Consider the following 24,577-nt stretch of genomic DNA (forward strand, 5'->3'; position numbering starts at 1 on the left):
ATTAGAAGTTTGTGTGTTAGTGGTGATAAAAATAAAAAATAAAAAATTTTAAAATTAAAAAATTAAAAAATTAAAAAAAAAAATTAAATTTTTTTAAATACAAACCTACCTCTCTCTCTCTTTTTTTTTTTCTAAAGAAACTGATCTTTTTTTTTTTTTGGTTTTTTTTTTTTTTATTGGGGTATTTTTTATTTTTTATTTTTTTTTTTTTTATTTTTTTTTTTATTTTTTTTTATTTTTTTTTTTAATCAATCATTTCCAGATTTTTTTTATTTTTTTTATAGGCAATGGGTCAATAAAAAAAAAAAAAATATCCAATCAATAAACCTCCGTAGGTTAATTTATTATTTTCTCTCTTTTTTTTTTTTTTTTTTTTTTTTTTTTGTTCATATTTTTTATTTTATTTTTTTTCTTTTACTTTTTTTTTTTTTTTTATTATTTTTAAAATTAATATTAATTTTTTTTTGGGGGGTCAATGATAATGATTGTGGTTGGGGTTGTAAGCTTAGATCTGGTCAAATGTATTACTCCATAATATACTTGGCGATGAATGGAAAAGATCCTCAAGTGCAACTCATCCAGATGTATATAATAATGTAAAAATTTTCTAAAAAAAAAAAAATGATGTAATTAAAAATAGAAAATTTTTTCTAATTTTTTATTTTTAAAATTAAATTTATATTTTGTGAAAAACATAAAATTAAATTTATATTTTGTGCAAAACATAAAATTAAATTTATATTTTGTGAAAAATAAAATAAATAAATAGAAAAAAAAAAAAAATAAAAAACCTTTTTTTTGGAAACTAAAAATATTTATTTTTATTTTTATAAAATTATAACCCAATTTTTGTTGAGTGTTTCTTTCCAAAACCATTTAAGCAATGATTTAAAAATAAAGATAAAATAAAATAAAATATAATATATATTATAAAAGTCATAAAAAAAAACGTGAAAAAATTTTGTACTTCAATCAAAATTTTTTTTTTTTTTTCAATTTTTTCTTTTTTTATTTTTTTTTTTTTTTTCAATTTTTTTTTATTTTTCATTTTTTTTTTTCAATTTTTTTTTTTTTTTTTTTTTTTTTTTAATTATCGTATTGATATTCCCATACTATTTATTCAAAAATATTTAGCCAAACCATAAAATGGAATACGATTTAACCAAACAAATATGTTCATTCTTAGATGCACATATGATGCTTCCATTAATTAACTATCTCAAAGTAAAGATCAATAAATAAAAATAAAAATTTAAAAAAAAAAACACATAATAATAATAATAATAATAATCTTTATCTTTATTTTTTTTTATTTTTTATATTTAGGATACTCAACAATATCAAGAGAATGAAATTAATAAAGCAATGGCAGATATTTTATCACAAACTGGTTGTTGTGATTATGCAATCAATGCTTATGAATCAATTGGTAGAGATACAGCACCACTCCAAGCCAAAAAACAAGAATTGGTTGGAGAACTTAATAAATTAAAGGAACAATGTTCATTTGTAACTCAATATATTGAATCAAAGAAACAACAAAAAGAACAACAAAAAGAATTAAAAGAACAACAAAAAGAACAACAAAAAGAAAAAGATACAGATAAAACTACACCAACTACTACAGATGAAACAACTACCACCACCACTACAGCACCAACCACCACCACTACTACAACAACAACAACTATTACACCAATTACAGTTATTCCATTTTCACAATTATTAGAGAAAATTACACCAGAAATTTTAGATAGTATATATAGATTTTCAAAATTATTATTTGAGATTGGACAATATGGATCAGCAAGAGAACATTTAGAGATTTTCCTTCAATTATCACCAACCCATCAAAATAAAGACAAGAGATTATCAGCATTATGGGGTATCCTCGAATCAGATATCCTCTCATTGAATTGGGGTCAAGCAGTTGGTGACATTTCACCATTACAAGATCAAATCGATTCCAATGGTACACCAGTTGAACAATTGGGTCAAAGAGCATGGTTAATTCATCGTGCACTCTTTGTCTACTTTTACAACCCAGAATCACGTTCATCATTGGTTGATTTACTCTTGGAGGATAAATATTTAAATGCCATTCAAACCACTTGTCCACACATTCTTCGTTATCTCGCCGTTGCCATCATTGTCAATAAAAAGAAACAACAATCAAATGTTTTCCAACGTATTTTAAATGCACTCGTACGTGTCGTCGAACAAGAAGCTTACGTCTATCGTGATCCAATCACTCAATTCATCTCTAGTCTCTTTGTCAAATTCAACTTTGAAGATGCTCAAGCTCAACTCATTCTCTGTGAAAAAGTTTTGAAAAATGATTTCTTCCTCAATACCTGTGTCGATGAATTCATGGAAAATGCTCGTGTTTGTGTCTTTGAAACTTATTGTAATATTTTAGAATCAATTGATATTGAGTAAGTTTTATATTATTATTAAATATATATTTAAAATTACTATTTATATATATATTAATATATATTTTTTTTTTTTTTTTAAAAAAAACCAATAGTATGTTATGCAAAAATTTAAGAATTGATCCAGAATCATCAGAGAAATGGATCGTTGAAGCAATTAGAAATACTAGATTCTCTGCAAAGATTGATTCAGCAAATAATCAAATTAAAATGTTTACTCAACATAATTCCTATCGTCAAGTTATGGATAAGACAAAAGCATTATTTAATCGTGGTATCGAAATGGTCGTAGGTATCAATGAATCTAGAAGTCAACAAAATAGAAAAGGTGGTGATAACCGTAAGAATCAACGTGGTCAAAATAGAAATCAACAAAATCAACAAAACCAACAATCTAATGAATCAAATGAAACAACAACAACAACAACAACTGCAGCAGCAGCAACAACAACAACTACTACAACTGCAACTCCAACTTCCGCTTAAATTTTATTATTAAAATTTTAATAACACACACTCATCCATCCACCATCATCTGAAATAATAAAATCACGCCGCACACTCCGCACCCACATCCGCACCCACATCCGCACCCATCACTTTCACATTTATTCATTCATTCATTTAATATTAATATAGATAGAGATAACGATATAGATATATAATATCAAATGATACTATTTGTTGATCGATTTTTATATAAAAAAAGAAAAAAAGTTAAAAAAAAAAAATAAAAAAATAAAAAAAAAAAAATAAAAAACTAAAAATATAATTAAAGAAACGTTTTAAAATTTTTATTATTTTATTTTATTTTATTGATTTGTTGTTGTTGTTGTTTTGTTTTAATCAGTCTGTTGGAATGAATGAATGAATGAATTTTCTTTCTTCAAACAAATTCGGAATAAAAGTTATTTTTAGATAAAAAAAGAGGACAAAATCTAAAAATAAAATTTTTAACAAAAAAAAAAAAAAAATTAAAAAAAAAGAATGGATTACATTAATTTTTTTTCAACTTTTATTAAAAATAAATAAAATTAAATTTTTGCTATTTGTTGTTTATTATTTCTGTTTACAATTATTTTTATTAATCTTTTTTTATAATTAAAAAGGTAATTTTTTTTTTTTTTTTTTTTTTTTTTTTTTTTTTTAAACTTGTAAGTATTTATCCAAAAACGGAAAAAGGTTAAAACTAATTTTTTTTTTTTTTATTTTTTTAAATTTTTAATTTTTTTATTTTTCAACTTTTTTTTTATTTTTTTTTTTTGTTTTTATTATCGCTTTAACTAAAAACATAAAAAAAAAAAAAAAAAAAAAAAAAATCTAAAAATTAAAATTAAAATATATAAAAAATTAAGAATATTCCAAGGAGGTTGAAATGGAAGGCGAGTTATTCTTTAAAGTTTGGAGGAATTTATATCTAAAGAGAACAATATTTCACCATTTATATTTATATAATATAGTAAATGAGCATTGTAGTATAGGTTCAAATTGGTTTTGTAAAAAGTCTTTACAATTATTTAAATATCCAACATACATAAAAGAACTACATTATTTTAGTAATACAACAAATAATAATACAATAACTGATTTAGAATTTCATGAAACTTATTCAATTGATAATCAATTATTATTTAATAAATTAATAAAATCACAAATAGAACAACCAGAAAATAATAATAATAGTAATAATAATAATGAAAATAATAATAATGAAGATGAAGAATTTGGTATTATAATACCATCTTCAATTGAAAAATTAATAATTCATTCAAATAATAAATTATATTGTGGATTTATACCAAATACAGTGAAACATTTAATATTTGATACAGAGTTCTCACAATCTATAGATATTGGTATAATACCAGAAGGTGTTGAAATAATAGAATTTCAAATATATCAAAATTCACATACACTTTTACCAAATTCATTACCAAAAACTTGTAAAACTTTAATATTTGGTAAAGTTTATTTTAAAGAAATTAATTATAAGAATGAACAAGAGGAAGGAGAACAACAACAACAACAACAAGAACAACAACAACAAGAAGAAGAAGAAGAAGAAGAAGAAGAGTATGATAATGAAGGAATAGAAAAGAATAATAATAATAAAGAAAAAGAAGAAGAAGAGGAAGAGAATTATAATGATGAAGATGATTATATATTCCCATTAATAAATGGATCTATACCAAATTCAATAACATCATTAGATATGGGTAATTTTAATTTAAATTTACCATTATTTCAATTATTACCAAATTCAATAAAAGAATTAAAATTTCATGATTTTAAACAACCTTTTAAAATACCAAAATCCATCATTCATTTAAATTTAGGAAATTATTTCAATAATACAATTGATAGTAGTAGTAGTAGTAGTAGTAGTAGTAGTAGTAGTAGTAGTAGTAGTAGTAGTAGTAGTAGTAGTAGTAGTAGTAGTAGTAGTAGTAGTAGTAGTAGTAGTAGTAGTAGTAGTAGTAGTAGTAGTAGTAGTAGTAGTAACAATAATAATAATAACTTGGAATCAATAAACTTTGGTGATTCATATAATCCAATTGATTTTAATTATCAATCATTACCAAAATCATTAAAATCATTAGCATTTGGATTATCTTTTCAAACATTATTACCAATTGAATTATTAAATTATTTTAATCAATTAAAATCAATTTCATTATCTAAAAATTATACAAATGTAATACCGAAATTATTATTACCAATTATTAAATTTAAAGATGAAGATAATAGAAAATATTATGGTGTTTAAATAAATAAAATAATGTAAAATTAAAAAAAAAATAAAAAAAAAAATAAAATAAAATTATTATTATTATTATTATTATAAATAGTTTATTTTTCAATTAATTATTTTAAAGTTTTTAAATATTCTTTTAAACCAATTAAATTCTTTCTTTGAAGTTGTTTTGGAATTAATTGTAAAATTGGATTTCTATTTAATTGAATATCTTGTAACCAATTCATACGAATGATTTCAGTTGGTAATTGTTCTATTTTATTATTTGAAAGATCAATTTCATATAATGATTTCATATCTATAATTGATTTTGGTACGATTATAATTTGATTTTCATTTAATTCAATTCTACATAAATTTGTTAATTGAGATATATTTGAAGGTATTTCTTGTAATTCATTGAAATTTGCTGATAGTGTACGTAGAGTTAACATTATTTCACAAATTGGTTCTAAAGATTCCAATTGATTACCACTGATATAAAGTTCAGATATTGATTTCATAGTTGATTGAATACCAATTCTGTTTGCTTCCTCCATCCAATTTGAAAATGATTTAATTTTATTATTATCTAAATATAGAATTGATAATGATACTAAATTTATAAATTCAAATGGTATTGATTCCAATTGATTATTTGAACAATTTATTGATATTAAATTTACACAATTTAAACCGATTGAATTTGGTATCGATGTTAATTGATTCGATTGTAAATCTAAATATTTCAATTGTTTACAATTACCCAACTCGTTTGAAATCATTGTAATTGAATTGAATGATAAATTTAAATTCTCTAAATAATGTAATTGTCCAATCTCTTTTGGTACATCTTTTAATCTATTATTTGATATATCTAATTCTCTTAATGTTATACAATTTAATACAGCCCATGGAATTCTTAAAAATTGATTAAATGAAATTGTTAATGATTTTAAATTACATGGTAATCTATTTGGTGGTCCATCAATATTTAAATTACCAATTTCATCACCATCATCGTCAATATTTAAATCATCACCAGTCATTTGATTTCTATCCAATGATAATTTCTCTAAATTTACTAATTCACTTAAATTTGGGAATGATTTTTTTAATTTATTTGATGCTAATGATAAATATTTTAAAGTTAATAATTGATTAATTGGACAATAGGATTTATCATTTAAACCTGAACATAATGTTGAATCTGTAATTTCATTCTTTGATAATATTAACTTTTCAATCCTTTTTAATTTACTAATACAATTGATATCATTGATTTGATTCTGATATAAATTCAATACTTCAATTGAATTTGATATTATTGAATAATCACCAATTATCTTTGGTATTGATGTTAAATTATTTTGACTTAAATCTATCTTTTTAATATTATTTAAATTATTTAAATTATCTTCACAATTATTATTATTATTATTATTATTATTATATTCCTCTATAAATTCTAAATCATTATTATTTAAATTTTTAAAACTCCAATCAATTTCAATTGAATTATTATTATTATTATTATTATTATTATTATTATTATTATTATTAGCATTATTACTATTAGCATTATTATTATTATCATTATTATTATTATTATTATTATTATTATTATTATTATTATTATTATTATTAATTATTGACATTATTTGATTTAATAGTATATCTCTAATATCGATTATTGGAGATCTTGGTGATGATGAAGAAATTGATGAAGTTGCATCATTTGATGAAGAAGTGCATGATCTTGGTGATGTTAAATTTCTTGGTGTATTGTTTCTACTATTTGGTGCTGAATAATGTTGTTCATCATCATTGATTTTTAATGTTGGTATATCAAGATCTAATTTAAATTGATTATTACCACTAATATTCGAACTATTATTTGTTTTGGTATTCTTTGTTGATGAATTCTTTTTATTTGATTTATTATTTGATTTACTATTTGATTTATTACTTTTATTACTATTTCCACCACTACCACTACTTCTTTGATGTCCAACTGAATTGTTTGTATTATTATTATTTATATTATTATTATTATTATTACTATTATTATTATTATTATTATTTATTTCAAATTGATCTCCTAAAGGGGGCTGAGAATATATTAATGATTTTGATCTTGTTCTATTTATACTTGTAGGTGGTGGGGAGTATATTGATGATGATACAACTGTTGAGTTTGATCTTTTTCTAGATATTGAACTTGAATGATGATTACCCATTTTTTTTTTTTTTTATTTTTTTTTTTATTTATTTTTTATTTTTTATTTTTTATTTATTGTAGTTTTAATATTTTTATGTGAATTGAAAAATAAAAATAAATAAAAAAAATAAAATTATGATAGCAATAAGGATTTTATTTTTTTTTTTAATTTTTTTTTTTTTTATATGGATATTATTTAATTACTAGTAATAATTATTGTTATTAGTATTCTATTATACTAGAAAAAATAAAATGAAAATCTATAAAATATTTATGTATATATATATATATATATAATAATTTTTTTTTTTTTTTTTTTTTGATATTTTTATAACTTTAAAGAGTTTAAGGAAATTTTTTTTTTTTTTTTTAATTTTTAAAAATTCTAATTAAAACTTAATTTTTTAATTAGTTTTTTTTTGAAAATTTTAAAATTTATATGTATCAATTATATAATTACAAATTAATTAATTAAATTTTACCTTTTAAAACATAAACATTCATAAACCAATTATAACAAACTGCCACAAGATAATGAATTTTTTTACATATGATAACAAAAAAAATATAAAAATATAAATATAAAATTATATAGATCACTTTTTAGTTAATTTTAAGCTTTATTGTGTGTGTGTGTGTGTGTGTATTGTTAATATGTAATTAAATAATTACAATTATTTGTGTGTGTGTGGGTGTGATACTATTATTTTTAGTTGTGTGGTAAAGAGATTATTATTATTATTTTTTTTTTATTTTTTTTAAAAAAAAAGGACACTGTGAGTGAATTATTAATAAATAAAAATTAAAATTAAAATAAATTTAAATACACCGTGAGTGAATTATTAATAAATTATGAAAATAGGTATAGGCTGGGATTATAAATGAATTTATAATAAAATGATTACAATTAAGAATACACGTAGGAAATTTAGTTTCTCGAGTAGCTATTAACAGTCGTAATGAGCCAAGAAAAACACAAGATTGAATAAAATATCTTATTATTGTCTTTTAAAATTAATATTGATGAAATAACTCTAAATTATATCATTAATATATGAAAATGAAAAATAAAAATAATAATTTCTTTTAATAGAAAAATAAAAATAAAAATAAAAAAAAAAAAAATAAATAAAATAAAAAAAAAAAAAACAAATAAATAAATAAAAAAAAATAAATTAATAAATAAAATTTTCAAATATATATATTTACCCCCCACAAAATACCACCACATTTGTTTTTACAATTTTTATTTCATTTTTTCCTTTCTTTCTTTTTTTATTATTTTTAGCTCTAGCTTAATTATATTCCAAAATTAAAGAATAAAAATAGTAAAAAAAAAAAAAAAAAAAAAAAAATGAAAAAAAGTGAAAAATCAGATGATGATGAATCTTAACTGGTAAATAATTTTTTTTTTTTTTTTTTATTTTATCTATAAAAAGATATTTTTTTTTTTTTTTTTTCCCCCACAAATTTGTAAACAACCAACGAAATTAAATTTAATTTTTTTTTATTTTTTTTATTTTTTTCAATTTTTTTTTAATTTATCATTTAAATATGGGCAGCAATAGTAATAATAATAATGATAGTAATAATATTGAAAATGAAATTGATATTGATAAATATATTGAATTTTTATTATTAAAAGAAAACAAAGACGAAAATGAAGGAAATAAATGTTTTGAATTTTTAATGAAATATTTATATCTATATGGCGATATAATTGAACCACCTTTAACAATTGTTCAATATGAAAGTATTTTCAGGTAAGGTATCATTTATTTATTAATATTTATATATATTACTTCAAATATGATAAATTTATTAATATTAAAATATTTCACAGAATAATTAACAAGCACCAAGATAATAACAGTAACAACAAAGAATCAATACCTAAAATAGTTTGCGATTATGAAAAACGTATTATTTTAAAATTCCCAAATTACATAAAATATAATTATAATGAAGATCAACAACATCGAATAATAATTAAACTAGTAGATGATTATCTTTATGGTTTATCTAATGATCAATGGGCATTTTTTTGGAACAGTAATGAATATTTTAAATTTATTGTTAACAATGTTCAAGTATTAGATAATATTAAAAATGTATGCTATAAATAAAACATAAACATATATAATATATATAAACAGGGAGGTGTGCACAATAAAATTAATATTAATATTAATATTTAACACCACATTTATTCAGAGATTATCAGATGATATTATAAAACATATTATAGAATTTCAAACAAACATTGAAAGGAATAGAAATTACTATAAAGATTTAATATTTTCAGTTTTATCATTTTATGAAATACTTGGTATAAATGGTTATAGAAAATATAAACATTCAATAATTCAATTATTCGATAGTAACAAAGATTCTGATTATCAAGTTTCAAAATTTGATCAACAAATAAATTTAATCTCTTTTTTTATTCAACTTTTAAAAGATGATAATAATAACAACAACATCGATAATCAAGATGATAATAATAATAATAATAATAATAATAATAATAATAATAATAATAATAATAATAATAATAATAAATACTTATTAAAAATATTACAATGTAGTGGTAAAAAACTTCAAACTAAATATTGTGAAGAATTTCTAAAAGTTTTAAAACAACATTACCAGCAACAACATAATTTATTTAATAGTAATTTTTTAGCTAGAAGATTACTTGAAAATGGTATATTCAATTTTAAAACATACAATACACTAAACTATATTATATCAGAGTCTGTAAATGAATCAAATAATAATAATAATAACAATACTAATAATAATAATAATAATAATAATAATAATAATAATAATAATAATAATAATAATAATAATAATAATAATAATAATAATAATAATAATAATAATAATAATAATAATAATAATGATAAAGAAAATAATAATGAATTAAAGAAAACTATCTCTAAACAATTGGTAAAAGTATTTCAAAAAGTAGAATTTAATAAATCCATTCAAATAATAATTGAATTATTGGACTTAAATTATTTTAATTTTAAAAATGTGAATGAAAATCAAAATGAAAATGAAAATGAAACAAAGTTATTTATTTGTAAATATGTAAAAAAATATTTAAAGTATTCAGATACATTATATTTTTCAAAATTAATTGATTTATTTAAAATTCAAGAGGAATTAGTTATTATTAATAACAACAATCAAGAGAATGATAATAATAATAATAATAATAATAATAATAATAATAGTAATAATAATGATAAAGAATCAACCATTTTAAATATTTATAATTATTCATTTAACCATTTAAAAAAGAATTCATTATTAGAGATGTCAATTGAAGAAATATTCAAATCCATTGAAAATTCACCAATTAAATGCAAATTCTTTCAAAGTAAATTAAATTATTTGTTATTAATTTTAGATATTGGTACAATTGATCAATTCATTTTACCAATTTTTAAAACTCAATGTCATAATTCAATAATTTATTTAAATAAATCAATTACTCCATTAAATAATAATATTAATAATAATAATACTGAAATTAATAATAGTAATAATAATATTAATAATAATAATAATAATAATAATAATAATAATAATAATAATAATAATCCAATTATACCATATTATTTAATTAATAATATATTATTTTGGGTAATAAATGATAAAGATACATGGTTATTTCAAAAATTTAAAATTTCATTAGTTTGTAAGAAATTCTTTAAGATTGTTTCAAATCTTTTAAATTATAGTGCAACTGGTATACCATTCAATTGCTACTATTATTATTATGGTTTAGAAAGACAAGGATTAAAGAAATACTCATTATTAGAACCAATAATTTCAAATAATTTATCAATTAAAGTTAATCATATTCTTAGACCAGATTATTTCATTCTCAGTGTTTTTAAATCATTGAAAACATTAGAACTTTATGGCATTATAAATAATGATATCATTGATAAAAGAAATTTTCAACAATTAAAACAACAACCACAACAACAACACCAACAACAACAACAACAACACCAACAACAACAACAACACCAATACCAACAACAACACCAATACCAACAACAACAACAACAATATGGTTCTTTAAAAAATATTTCAATTAAAACTAGTTTTATTGATGCTAAAAAATGTAATAAAACTATAAATGAACTTGGTAGTGATAACTTTAATTTACAATTAAATTTACAAGATGGGTTTCAAATTGGTCATGGTATAAATACTGATTTCATCTTTTCACTCTCTTTAGAATTAAATACTTTCTTTCAATATTATACTTTAGAATTATTTTCTTATAAAAATTTAAATCAATTCTCAATACTTGTAAATAAAATTAATCATAGTTTAGCAAAAACTTTTAAAATTGGTATACTATCTTCAAATGATAATAAAAATAATAATAATAATAATAATAATGATTTAATAATTGGTAATAATATTAAAAATTTAGAATTTATTTTAACATATAATGGTTCAATTGAAATTTTATTTGGTTATTTTGAAGGTTGTGTTGGTTTAGAAATAATTAAATTCAAATTTCATAGTTCTGTTGACCAAATTCATCAAAGAGTAGTTGATATTTTTAATTTTTTTAAATTGAAAATGTCAATTTTTAAGAATTTAAATCAGATTTCATTTTCTGATCAATATGGTTACTCTTTAGATATAGATTGGTTAAATATTGATACTTTACCTTTTAATACCATTTCAAATTTTAAATTCATTGATTTTTTAAATAAAAAAAAAGTTTAATAAATTATATTTTTAAATCTTGGGAATAAATATTTCCTTTTCTTTTTTTTAAATTAATCCTTTTTTAAATAAACGGATTAATTCCAACAAAATCTTCAAATGTATCGATTTAATTTTTTTTTTTTTTTTATTTTTTTTTTTTTTTTTAATTAATCCTTTTTTTATTTTTTTATTTTTTTTTTTTTTTTTTTTTTTTATTATTTTTTTTAATTTTTAATATAATGGTTTTAAAATAAAAAAAATTAAATAAATTAAAAATTATAATTTTTTTTTTTTTTTTTTTTTTAATTAGATTCTTTTAAAAAAAAAATTAAAATAATATTAAAAATAGGAATTAAATAAATTAAAATATTGATAAAATCTTGAATCTAAGGATAATGAAAAATAAAAAAAATAAAAAAAATTTATTGAATTTCCTATTAAGTTAATTTCCTGTTTTAGTGTTTTTTTTAAAATAAAAAAAAAAAAATAATAAAAAATTAAAAATAAAATTTAAAATAAAAAAAATAAAATATAAAAATAAAATAAAAAAAAAATTTTAATAAACTATAGTCTTCGAATGAACTAATAAAATAAAAAGTAAATATAATTATTTAAATATTTATTTTTATATACATATATTTAAATATTAATAAAAAAAATTTTTATTTGGGAAAAAGAAAAAAAAAAAAAAAAAAAATTGGAAAAACGATTTAAAGAAAAAAAATAAAAAATGGGAATTGAACAAGAAACTAAAGATGATTTTATTTCAATGTCACATGAAGGTGAAAGATTGAGTAAAGAAGCCAAAATTGAAGCAGATAGATTGAGTAAAGAAGCCAAAATTGAAGCAGATAGATTAAGACAAAATGTCAAATTAGAAGCTCAAGAAATAAAAAAAGATATTGAAAATCAAGCTCATAGTTCATGGGATACAGTTAAAGATGGTGCTAAATCAGTTCAAGACTATATCGTTAGTGGATTTGAAACTGTTAAACATTCAATTACAACCGATCCAGATGAATTGGCAATGGAACATTTGAAGGATAATATCAATGAAAAGATTGAAAATGTAGATAAAGAAGGTTCATCCATCCTTGGTGAAATTACCGATTTCTTTAAGGGAACCGCCGAAGAAGTCAAAATAGAAACAGATAAAATTGGTATGGGTGCATTCAATGATAGTGATCCATTTGTTGGTGATGTCCATAAAACATTCAATAAGACCACTGATAACTTAAAGGATGAAGCATCTAAACTCTCCAAAGATGCCAAATACCATTCAAATAGACTCTATGATGAATCTGGTAAAATCTACAAAGATACAAAGAATGAATCTGGTAAACTCTACAATGAAGTAAAGAAAGAATCTGGTAAACTCTTTAATGAAGCCAAGAAGGAAACCAATAAACTCTACAAAGATACCAAGAATGAAGGATCCAAATTGGCAACCGATTTAAAGAAGGATGTTGAGCAATTTGCTGATGAATCTAAAAAGATTGCTGCCGATATTAAAAACATTGCCAATGATACTTATCAAGGTATAACCAATGATGCATCAAAGAAAGCAAATGAACTTAAAAAGAAAGCAGGTGAAACTCTTGATGAATCTGCTGGTGCCATCGAACATCAACTTGATCTCTTCAAGAGAGATTTCAAATATCTTAACCAAAGAAGTGGACTTATCTATAGTGGTTTTGGTTTGGTTGGTGGTTATGGTGCTTCAAAATTCTTGGTTCCTAATGCTTCTCCAATCACTAAATTAACTTTAATGGCCGGTTTTGCCTCATTGGGTGCTTACTATGGTCTCCATCAACCATTCAATAGAACCATTGATAATTCTCTCAATAGATTAAATAATAAAAAAGAAGAAATCAAAAAGAAATGGTAAAGAATAAAAAAAACATTTAAATTAAATGCTATTTGAAAAAAAAAAAAAAAAAAAAAAAAAAATAATAAAAAAAAAAAAAAAAAAAAAAAAAGAGATACAAAATCCAAATGCCACAAACACTGTTATGTATTTATTTTTTAAAAATTTTATTTTTTTATTTTTGAAATTTTTAAATTTTTCTTTTCTTTTTTTTTTTTAATTTTTTTTTTTTTTTTCTTTAGCACAAATAAATATATATACGCATTTAAATGAGTAATTTGCCTCCAATTGTAGATAATGAAAAAGAAGGTAGATTTGAAATGAAGTTTGATAATGGGGAAATTGCCCATTTAGATTATATCATTCACAAAGGAGGGGAGTATGATTTAACACATACATTTGTTCCAAATAGCCAAAGAGGAAAAAACATTGCATCTCTTTTATCAACTGCTGCTATGAACAAAGTTAGAGACAATCAAAAAAAGGTTGTCTTATCTTGTTCAGTATGTATTTAAATTTTTTTTAAAAATAAAAAAAATATTGGAAATCCAAAAAATATAACTCTAATAGTAAAAAAAAAGTATATCTCAGATACATGGTTACCAAAAAATCCAGATTATATCAAATATGTTATTAGATTAATTAAAAAATAAAAGTTTTTCTTTTTTTTTGTCTAATATGAATTTATAATTGTCCAAAAATAAAAAAATAAAAAAAAAAAATGAAACTATGAAGTTAGAGCAATAAATATAATGTTTTTATTTTATTTTTTTGTAGCAAATAAATAATTTATTTTTGGTTTTTTTTTTTTTTTTTTTTTTTTGGTATTGTTTAATAAAAATACATATTTTATTTTTACGAGGTGATATCACACTTTTTTTTTTTTTTTTTTTTTTTTGTAATGGCTGTACAAGATAGGAACGATACACTATCGAACTATTAATTATTATTGCTTCTATTATTGATTTTTTTTTTTTTTGTTTTGTTTTTGTGTTGTTTTTTGTTATAATAATTAAATTATTGAATTTTTTTTTGTTTTTTTTTTTTTTTTTTTTACCTAAAGGATTAAACAATCACCACCTTTAAACTTTTTAAGGATACCACCTTTTTTATCTTTCTTTGATCTGCCTGGCTCTTTGAGTGATTTTTTGATTTCTCTAACCACTTCAAAGAAACATTCATCCACATTCAATCTTTTCTTGGCAGAGGTCTCCAAGAATGGAACAGAGAAAGATTTAGCCAATTCACTTCCTTCACCTTCAGTAACTTCACGAAGGTTTTCTAAATCACATTTGTTACCGACTAATACAATTGGAACTTTATCATTATCTTTTACTCTAATGATTTGTTCTCTAACAACATTAATTTCTTCAAAAGAAGTTCTGGATGTTACATCATAAACACATAAGAAACCTTGACCTGTACGCATATATTGGTCTCTATATTATTTAATATTTTAAAAATATTAATATTTTTTTTTTTTGATCTTTTTTTTTGATTTTTATAAAAAAAAAAAACCACCAATCAAAATATATCGAGAATGAAGATAATTTGATTTGCTAAATAATTTACTAAATTGAATAAAATCAACATACCTCATAGCACTGTAATCATCTTGACCTGCAGTATCTAAAATATCTAATAAACAAGTATCTTCATCGACTTGACATTGTCTACGATAACTGTCCTCTGTTTTAAAATATATATGTTTTTTAAAAAAAAAGAGAAAAAAAAGAGAAAAAAAAAAATATATTAATAAAAATTCTTTATGATTTGTGATCAAATGATTAATACAAACCTATTGTTGGATCGTATTCCTCAATAAAGTGATTTTGGATAAATTGGATAGTAAGTGCACTCTTACTGTTAAAATAATTTAAATAATTATTGTGGTTAGTTATTTAGTTTTAAATTAAAAGATTTTTTTTTTTTTTTTTTTTTTTTTTTTTTATTATTTTTTATTTTTATTTTTATTTTTATTTTAGATATTTATTTATTTATTTTCAAAAATAAAATAAAACTTACCCAACACCACCACCACCCATAACAACTAATTTATATTCATTTGAAACTGACATGGCTTTCTATAAGTAAAAAGGATATGTATAAAGTTTTGATTTTTTTTGCTGTGCGTGTTTGATTATTTCTAAATTAGTTGGAGGTTTTTTTTTTTTTTTAAAAAATATTTTTTTTTTTGTGTGAGTATAGGAATAAAAAATAAAAAAAATAAAAAAAAAAAAAAAAATTTGAAAAAAAAATAAAAAAAAAAAAAAAAAAAATTATTTTTAAAAAAAAAAATAAAATAAAAAAAAAAAATAAAAAATAAATATAAAAAATTAAAATTATCATCAAAACAAAAAATTAATTTGCGACTTACTTTTTTGATTATGACTTTTTACTATTGGAATTGTTTTATTTATTTATTTATTTTTTTATTTTATTATTTTTTTTTTTTATTTGTACTATTATTATTTTATTTTTAAAATTTATTAGTTTTTTTTTTTTATTTTATAAAAAAAAATAAAAAAAAAAAAAAATAAAAAATTTTAATCAAAAAAAAAAAAATATTAAAATTTTTCAAAGAATTCATTGGATTGAAAGTTTTTATTCATTTTTTAAAATTTGATATTTTTGGATTGGAATGGGTGGTTCAAAAATTGAAAAAAAAAAAAAAAAAAAAAAAAAGATAGGAATGGGGTAGTTGGAAAAAAATAAAAAAATAAAAAAAAAAGGAAATTCAAAACAATGTTTTTGGATAGTTATTGAATTCCTTAAATCTTTTTTTTTTTTTTTTTTTTTTTTTTTTTTAACATTCAGTATATTCAATACAATATCTTTATTATACTCAGAACCCTTGGCAAACCATCAATCGATGTTAACTACTGGAAACATGATTGTGTGACCAAAAGCGATCAAATTAATATTCAATGGCGAAAAATACTATTACTTTCTCGACTTTATAATGACTATCATCAAATCTCATCTCTGGAAGTCATATATTCGCTTCGAAAGATGCACTACTGAAAGAGTACTACTCAATACTTAAGAATCTATTAATTTCTTAATTAGACAACTAAAGAATAATAAAAAACGCACCATTTGTCAAATTCAACAAAAGTCTCTTTAAATTCAAATTCCTTTATCCAAATTAATTTCTAATTCCAACTTTAAAAATCTCATACTTTTTTTTTTAATAATTAAATTTTAAACATTTGGATTATTATTTTTTTTTTTTTAAATTTTTTTTTTTAATTTTTATTATTTAAAATTTTTAATATCTACGACCACCATAATTTCCACCTCTATTACCGCCTCTATTACCACCACCATTTCTACCACCACCATTTCTACCACCACCACCATTTCTACCACCACCATTTCCACCTTTCATATTTTGTCTATTTCTAATTGCGTTAATATCTAAAAATTCAGAAGGAACCTCTTGTTCGGATCTTTGTAAGAGATTAGTTAAATCACCAACCAATTCCATATCATCTAAAGAGTTATTTGAGAGAATTGAATGAGATGTACCGAGGGCACCTGCTCTACCGGTACGACCAATACGATGTACATAAGTTTCACAATCAGAAGGTAAAGAGAAATTAATGACATGACTAATGCCTTTAATATCTAAACCTCTAGAGGCAACATCAGTTGCAACAACAATATCTAAACGTTTATTTTTGAAATCTTGAACGATTCTTTCACGTCTATTTTGATCGACATCACCGTGAAGGGTATCGATTCTAACGTTATCACCATTGGATTGAATGTAATGTTTCAAGGTATCGGCACCTTTTTTGGTCATTGTAAAAATAAGAGTTTGTGCTTTTTCATCGGCTGAATAGATTTCACCCAATGTATCCATGAGGGCATCAACTTTGTCAGCATCGGTTGGAACGATTTTGAACTTTTGACTGATATTTTTATTGGCTGTCAATTGACTGCTACCGATTTGTAATCTAATTGGAGTTCTAATGTGTTTTTCAGCGAATGAGCTTACTTTCTTTGGCCAAGTTGCAGACCAATAGAGTACTTGTCTATCTGGACGAATTGAGTTGAAAATACCATCAATTTGTTGTTCAAAACCCATCTCCATTAATCTATCTGCTTCATCAACGACTAAGAATGAAATATTCTTGAGGGATAAATCACCACTTTCCATAAAATCGATAATTCTACCTGGAGTACCAACAACGATCTTTGGACGTCTAGACAATTGAAGTTGTTGAGAACGTCTTGGGGCGCCACCATAGATTGTGGCGATTTCAATATTTACCAATCTAAGATATTGTTCGGCTTCTTGATTGATTTGATTTGCCAACTCACGAGTTGGTGCAACTACTAATACCGATGGTCCTGGATAGTAGGATTGACGTGGTTGTGCCAATATATGTTCGATTGCTGGTAAAATGAATGAAAGTGTTTTACCTGAACCTGTCTTTGAAATACCCAACATATCACTACCTGACAAGGCAATTGGCCAACCTAAACTTTGAACTGGTGTTGGTTTTTCAAATTTTTTAGATAAGAAATTTTTAATTGTACTTTGGAATGGAACTGACTCTATGGTATCAATTGGTTTTGGTAAATAAAAATTATTTTCCTTTTTAATTGATATCTCAAACTCTTTAATAAAATCCATTGTTTCTTGTTGATCCTCTGTTGGTAAATCTATTAATCTCTTTCTAATTGGTGCCATATTTTTTAATTCATCATCCCAATTAATTTCTCTTTTTTTATTCCCAAAATTATCAAAACCATTATTTGATTTACTATTATATCCATCATTATTCATAAAACTATTATTATTATTATTATTATTATTATTATAGTTATTTTGATAATTATTAGTCTCTCCAAATGATTGAGTTGATCCTTCACTTCTTCTTTGAAATGATGCAAATAATGGTTCTGTTGATCTAAATGTACTTATACTTCTTATACCATTTGTATGTTTTATTGCCTATTTTTTTTTTTTTTTTTTTTTTTTTTTTTTTTTTGTCAAAAATTTAATTTTATTTATTAAGAGTATATATATTTTAAATCATTACTTACATTTTTAAATAATTTAATTCCCAACATTTTTAAAAAAATATATATGTTTAAAAATAATTATTATTAACTATTTATTTTTTCAAATATGTTGAACAAAATGAAATAAAAAACGAAAAAAATTATTTAAAAAAAACAAAAAAACGAAAAAAATATTTTTTATTTATTTTTATTTTTATTTATTTTAATTTTTTTTTTTTTATTTCGGTTTTTCAGTAACTGTAAATTGCGTGTAAAAATATCAAAACTAAAAAGCAGTAGGGGTGTTGGTTGAGAAAAAAAAAATATATATATATAAAAAAAAAAATTAAAATAATTATTGTAAAAAATAAATAATTAAGAAATTTTTATTTTCAACTCTCTTACCAATATTCCATTATACAAAAAACTTATTAAAAAAAAAAAAAAAAAAAAAAAAAAAAAAAAAAATTAAAATTAAGGTTATTTTTAGAATTATTTTAATTAAATCTTTTTTTTTTTTTATTTTTTTTTTTTATTTTTTTTTTATTTATTTTTTTTATTTATTTTTTTTTTTAATTTTTTATTTTATTATCTTGGTTTTAGTTCTGATTGTGATTCTTGTGCTTTTGTAATTTGTTTGACTTTATATTTCAAAGTTTGAGTTGTTGGTAAACGATTTCTAAAGTAAATAACAGTACCAATAATAGCAGCACCACCAGCAATACCAACTACAATACCAACGATTGCACCAGTTGACAAACTTGATTTACCACCATTACCACCATTACCACCATTACCATTACCATTATTACCATCACCAACATTTCCACAACCATCACTTCTAATTAATAAACCAAAGTTTTTACCAGAATTACTACTACTTGCGGAATAACATGATGGTAATGATTTCTCTTCTCCACTTGTTGGGTCATAGGTACCAAATTTAATTTCACCAAATCCAGTACCAGATAAATTTTCATAATTTATTAAAGTTTGATTAAATACTTGAGTTGAATTTGTTGAATTTGTAGTTGTTGGTGTTGGTGTTGGATTTAATAAACTATCAATGAAATATTGATTAATTCTAATTATTAATGTTGAATTATTAATTGTTGCATTTTTACCAATATTAATAAATGTTGAATTGGTTAAACTATCTAAAGTGAAAATGAATTGACCATTTTCAGAATTTAATTCACCACTGACATTTAATGTACCAATGATAGCTTTATCACCAACAATACCATCGGATACTGATAATGAGGAATTAATGGTACCAATGCCATATAAAGAACCATTTGATAAATTAATAGTTTCATCTGAGTGAACCAAAGCATCATCTAAAACTAATAATCCACCATCTTGATTATAGGTCTTGATGGAAGTTTCTTTGGAGATTTTAACATTACCACCTTTATTAACAAATGGAACTAAAACTTGAATACCATTTTCACCACCAAACATTTCAATAGTACCAGAGTTTATAAATGATTCGCCACCAGTATTATTAATTGGTAATACATTTGATTGTAGAATGAAATGAGCATCATTTCTTAAACTACCACCTTCATTAATGATAATATCACCCAATGTTGTAACTTCACCAAAACTATTAAATAATTGAGTATTTAAAAGTGATAATGATGAACCACTATTTAATTTCAAAGATCCTTTCATAATTGTGATTGATGTATTATAGGTTGTCATATTTGAATTATTTTCAAGTACCATTTCACCTTCAACAATTTTCATTGATCCAAATTCAATTAGAAAATTTGCTCCTTCATTATTTGTAAATGTACCATCAATTACATAATCACTAGTTGATGTTACTAATGTTCCATAGTTTCTAAATTCACCACCAACTGTAACATTTGAATAGAAAATAAATAAACTACCAGTCTATTAAAATTTTTTTTTTTTAAAAAAAAAAAAGTTGTTAGTAGGTTAAACAACCAGATGTTTTTTTTTTTTTTTTTTTATTAAAAAAAAACTTACGTTAATGAATGAACCAGTCACAGATAATAATGAATTATTAAAAATATTTGAACCATTTAAATTTTGAGTAAAATCATAATATTGACCTTGAATATAAAATTCAGAATTTGCAACAACAAATGAGGATTTTCCAGAGAATGAAGTATAATTGGTAACTTTAACAATTGAATTTACAACTTCAAATAATGATGAATCCATCATATTAAGTACTTGATCAATTGACATTATACTATTACTCATACTAACTCTGGAATTATTGTAAAAAACAGATTCTTGAGCGATTGTCATTGTTGAGTCAAAAATTTCCAATGCAGAGTTATCAGATGTAAGTAAATGAGCATCTAAAATACCAACACTTCCCATTTTAAATTGTAATAAACTATTATCACGAACAAAAAAGAATCTATTCCAATTGGATGGAATTTCTGGAATACTGATTAAAAAGGTGGAATTTTCAACATAAATCATTGAATTACCCAAAGTTGCAAATTGACTCATAATATTAATTTCAGAGTTTGAAATTAAACCACTACTTGCACCATCAAATAACAATGATTTACCTGTTGTCAATTTGGAATTATAAAGACCCAATAAAGAATCACCATCAAATTCAACCTCATCATTAAAAGTTACATTTGAATTTTCTTTGATAAGTATCAAACTTGTTAATGAACTTCCACTAACAATAATTTGATGTTTACAATCAAATACACTATTTAAAAAGACCAATTGACTATCAACCCATCTACTAATTGGAACTAATTTAACCAATCCAAAATCAACAATACTATTTTCAAAAGTTAATTTGGTTTTATTTCCAGTCAAGAGCATACTATTGTAAATTGATATTTTTGAATCTTTAATATTTAAAAGTGATCCATCTTTTACTACAAATTTATTAAGAGTGTTATTGATAACAATAGTACTTTGAGAAATGACATCCCATTGAGAATAGAGATCAATAAATGCATTTTCAACCAACATTGTAGCATTTGACATGAGAAGTAGGGAGAGTGTATAGTCTAAATAAAATCCGGAAACCAAGGTATCTTGAATAACCCAACCTACTCCACCATAAATACTAACACTTGCATTTGGAGCATAGAAATGTTTACCCAATGTTCTTAAAGTACAACCTGCGGCACAAATTAAAGTTTCAGCATCGATTCTGAAATCTGGATTTTCTAATGGATCGCCACTAATATTAAATATTACTTCTTGAGGGGCAAATTGGTCTTTGACTTGGAATAGTGCAGTTTGAATACCATATTTGGAATTAAAGTTTGTTGAATAATTAAAACCACCAACATAAATTTTAGATGCAATAGCTTTTTGATAGTGGTTGGTTACTATTTGATTGGAAACTAATGTTAAGTATGTTTCATCATTTAATGTTGGAAGTGTTGTTTGGCTACTACTAATATAATCATACCAATTATTATTATCACTCCAATCTCCAACATTTACAGAAAAAAAAAGTTTAATATCACAACTAATAAAATTTAATAAATTTATTATTATAAATAAAAAAATTATTATATTATTATTATTCATTTTTTAATTTTAAATTATTCTTATTTTCCAATTATTTTTTTATTTTTTTTTTATTATTTTATTATTTTTTATTTTTTTATTTTTTATTTTTTTAATTATTATTATTTTTTTATTTTTATTATTATTTATTTATTTATTTATTTATTTATTTATTTGTTTATTTTTTATTATTATTTTATTTTTTTTATTTATTTTTTTTTATTTTATTCTATTATTTTTTTTTTTTTTTTTTTCTTTTTTTTTTTTTTTGATTTATTTATTTTTATTTTTTACTATTTTACAAAATCCAAAAAAAAAAAAAAAATTAATAAAATCCCAATTATCTTTTTTTTTTTTTTTTTAAAAATGAATTTTTTTTTTTTTTTTTTTTTTTTTTTTTTGTTTTTAAACCAATTTATAAATTTCTGGTTTTGTGATTATATTTTTTTTTATTTTTTTTTTCATTTTTTTTTTTTTTTTTGGTTCAATATTATTTTTTGATATTTATATTACCCTCTTGAAATTAAAATAAAAAAAAAAAAAATCAACATACAAAAACCCGAAAAAAGATTTTTTTTGGAAGTCAATCTATTAAAATATCCGAAACCCACTGGTGTTGATATTTTTTCATAGTTCAACATTGTAAGATAACTGTTTACAATCAATTTTAGTATTGGAATGGTGCGATATTTTCATGTTTTTTGATAAAATTTCTTCCCAAAAAAAAAAAAAAAAAAAAAAAAAAATAAAAATAAAAAAATTTTTTTTTTTTTACATACATATGAAACAAAGGACCCGCCTCGAAAAATAAAAAAAAAAATGAAAAAAAAAATGAAAAAATAAAAAAGATTTTTTTAAGGCTTCTTTTTTAAAAAAATCGTTTTTGGGGTTACAATATTTTTTAATTAGCACCAGGCCAAAAAAAAAAAAAAAAAAAAAAAAAAAAAGATTATATAGATGGTTATTATAAAAATAGAAAATATCTTTTTTTTTAAAAAAAAATCTATTAATGAAAAGGTATGTAGGATATTATTTCATTAATATTTTTTTTCATGCTCCAAAAATAAATATCCTTTCCTAAAAAAAAAAAAAAAAGTTTTAATATCAGTAATTTAAAAAATATTATTGTCCCTAAATTTTTTAAGTTTTTTAATATTAGTTTTTTTTATATTTAGTTTTTTTTTTTTTTTTTTTTTTTTTTTTCAATATATTTATTTAACAAAGGAATTTCTTTTTATTCATATTTTTTTCTTTTAAAATTATTTTTAAATCAAAGAGAACACCTTTATCACCATTGATAAAATTTAATAAGGAATTCAAAACACCCAATCCACACGATTTTTGAATATCTGTGTGGGGTTATGCTTATATCTGGATATGATTTTTTTTATTTTTTATTTTTTATTTTTTTTCTTTTCCCACAATTTCTTTTTTTGTTAATTTTTTAAAATTATTTTAAAAATGAATATTTTATTTAAAATAAAATAAATTAAAAACAAAATTAAATTAAAAATAAAATTAAAAATTAAAAAAAAATAAAAAAAATAAAAAAAAAAAAAATAAATATTACTAAATTAAAAAAAAAAAAGAAAAAATAAATAAATAAAAAAAAAAAATGAAAAATTTAGTCCATGGAAATTAATTTTAAAATTATTATTGAAATAAAAAAAATTGTAGTAAAATATATAACATAGAAGGGATATATTTGTATTAGATTATTTAAAAAATTTATTTTTTTTAAACTTAACCATTTAACCATATTTTTAATAAAAAATTAAAATTATTAAAAATATTACATTTTAAAATAATTTCTTCCAAAATTATTATTGCTTTAATAATTATTTTTTTTTAAGAAATATAGTAAATAACACCTTTTTTAAAAAAGGTAAGTTCATATTATAAATTATTTTACACTTTTTGTTTTTTTTTTTACTTTTAATAATTTATTAATTTTTTCTTTTATTATTGTTTTATATAATTATTTTTTTGTTTATGTTCGAAAAAAAAAGTGTATAAAAAAAAAA

At 21.0% G+C, this 24,577-nt stretch overlaps 9 protein-coding genes across 9 annotated transcripts; 5 read left to right on the forward strand and 4 right to left on the reverse strand.

Moving 5' to 3' along the window:
- Window positions 1-1,146: 1,146 nt before the first annotated feature.
- On the forward strand, window positions 1,147-2,921 carry eIF3s6 (proteasome component region PCI domain-containing protein; the record flags this gene model as incomplete). The annotated part of the gene is made up of 3 exons (XM_629292.1): window positions 1,147-1,224; window positions 1,327-2,435; window positions 2,531-2,921. The coding sequence occupies 3 exons, from the start codon at window positions 1,147-1,149 to the stop codon at window positions 2,919-2,921; spliced, it is 1,578 nt and encodes a 525-aa protein (XP_629294.1).
- Window positions 2,922-3,810: 889 nt separating this feature from the next.
- On the forward strand, window positions 3,811-5,202 carry DDB_G0293054 (hypothetical protein; the record flags this gene model as incomplete). The annotated part of the gene is made up of 1 exon (XM_629293.1): window positions 3,811-5,202. The coding sequence occupies one exon, from the start codon at window positions 3,811-3,813 to the stop codon at window positions 5,200-5,202; it is 1,392 nt and encodes a 463-aa protein (XP_629295.1).
- Window positions 5,203-5,300: 98 nt separating this feature from the next.
- Window positions 5,301-7,409, reverse strand: DDB_G0293056 (hypothetical protein; the record flags this gene model as incomplete). The annotated part of the gene is made up of 1 exon (XM_629294.1): window positions 5,301-7,409. One exon carries the CDS (start codon window positions 7,407-7,409, stop codon window positions 5,301-5,303), a length of 2,109 nt encoding a protein of 702 aa, XP_629296.1.
- Window positions 7,410-8,766: 1,357 nt separating this feature from the next.
- DDB_G0293058 (hypothetical protein) lies at window positions 8,767-12,157 on the forward strand (the record flags this gene model as incomplete). The annotated part of the gene is made up of 4 exons (XM_629295.1): window positions 8,767-8,786; window positions 8,977-9,153; window positions 9,234-9,501; window positions 9,605-12,157. 4 exons carry the CDS (start codon window positions 8,767-8,769, stop codon window positions 12,155-12,157), a joined length of 3,018 nt encoding a protein of 1,005 aa, XP_629297.1.
- A 712-nt stretch (window positions 12,158-12,869) lies between these two features.
- Window positions 12,870-14,027, forward strand: DDB_G0293060 (hypothetical protein; the record flags this gene model as incomplete). Its single annotated transcript, XM_629296.1, has 1 exon — window positions 12,870-14,027. The coding sequence occupies one exon, from the start codon at window positions 12,870-12,872 to the stop codon at window positions 14,025-14,027; it is 1,158 nt and encodes a 385-aa protein (XP_629298.1).
- Window positions 14,028-14,275: 248 nt separating this feature from the next.
- DDB_G0293062 (hypothetical protein) lies at window positions 14,276-14,521 on the forward strand (the record flags this gene model as incomplete). Its single annotated transcript, XM_629297.1, has 1 exon — window positions 14,276-14,521. One exon carries the CDS (start codon window positions 14,276-14,278, stop codon window positions 14,519-14,521), a length of 246 nt encoding a protein of 81 aa, XP_629299.1.
- Window positions 14,522-15,063: 542 nt separating this feature from the next.
- rasB (Ras GTPase) lies at window positions 15,064-16,084 on the reverse strand (the record flags this gene model as incomplete). The annotated part of the gene is made up of 4 exons (XM_629298.1): window positions 15,064-15,445; window positions 15,602-15,695; window positions 15,805-15,869; window positions 16,032-16,084. 4 exons carry the CDS (start codon window positions 16,082-16,084, stop codon window positions 15,064-15,066), a joined length of 594 nt encoding a protein of 197 aa, XP_629300.1.
- Window positions 16,085-17,277: 1,193 nt separating this feature from the next.
- On the reverse strand, window positions 17,278-19,091 carry DDB_G0293064 (hypothetical protein; the record flags this gene model as incomplete). The annotated part of the gene is made up of 2 exons (XM_629299.1): window positions 17,278-18,972; window positions 19,065-19,091. The coding sequence occupies 2 exons, from the start codon at window positions 19,089-19,091 to the stop codon at window positions 17,278-17,280; spliced, it is 1,722 nt and encodes a 573-aa protein (XP_629301.1).
- Window positions 19,092-19,610: 519 nt separating this feature from the next.
- On the reverse strand, window positions 19,611-22,574 carry DDB_G0293066 (hypothetical protein; the record flags this gene model as incomplete). The annotated part of the gene is made up of 2 exons (XM_629300.1): window positions 19,611-20,924; window positions 21,021-22,574. The coding sequence occupies 2 exons, from the start codon at window positions 22,572-22,574 to the stop codon at window positions 19,611-19,613; spliced, it is 2,868 nt and encodes a 955-aa protein (XP_629302.1).
- Between the last annotated feature and the right edge of the window lie 2,003 nt (window positions 22,575-24,577).

Source organism: Dictyostelium discoideum, assembly GCF_000004695.1.
Source record: "Dictyostelium discoideum AX4 chromosome 6 chromosome, whole genome shotgun sequence".
In the NCBI taxonomy this organism is placed as follows: Eukaryota; Evosea; class Eumycetozoa; order Dictyosteliales; family Dictyosteliaceae; genus Dictyostelium; species Dictyostelium discoideum.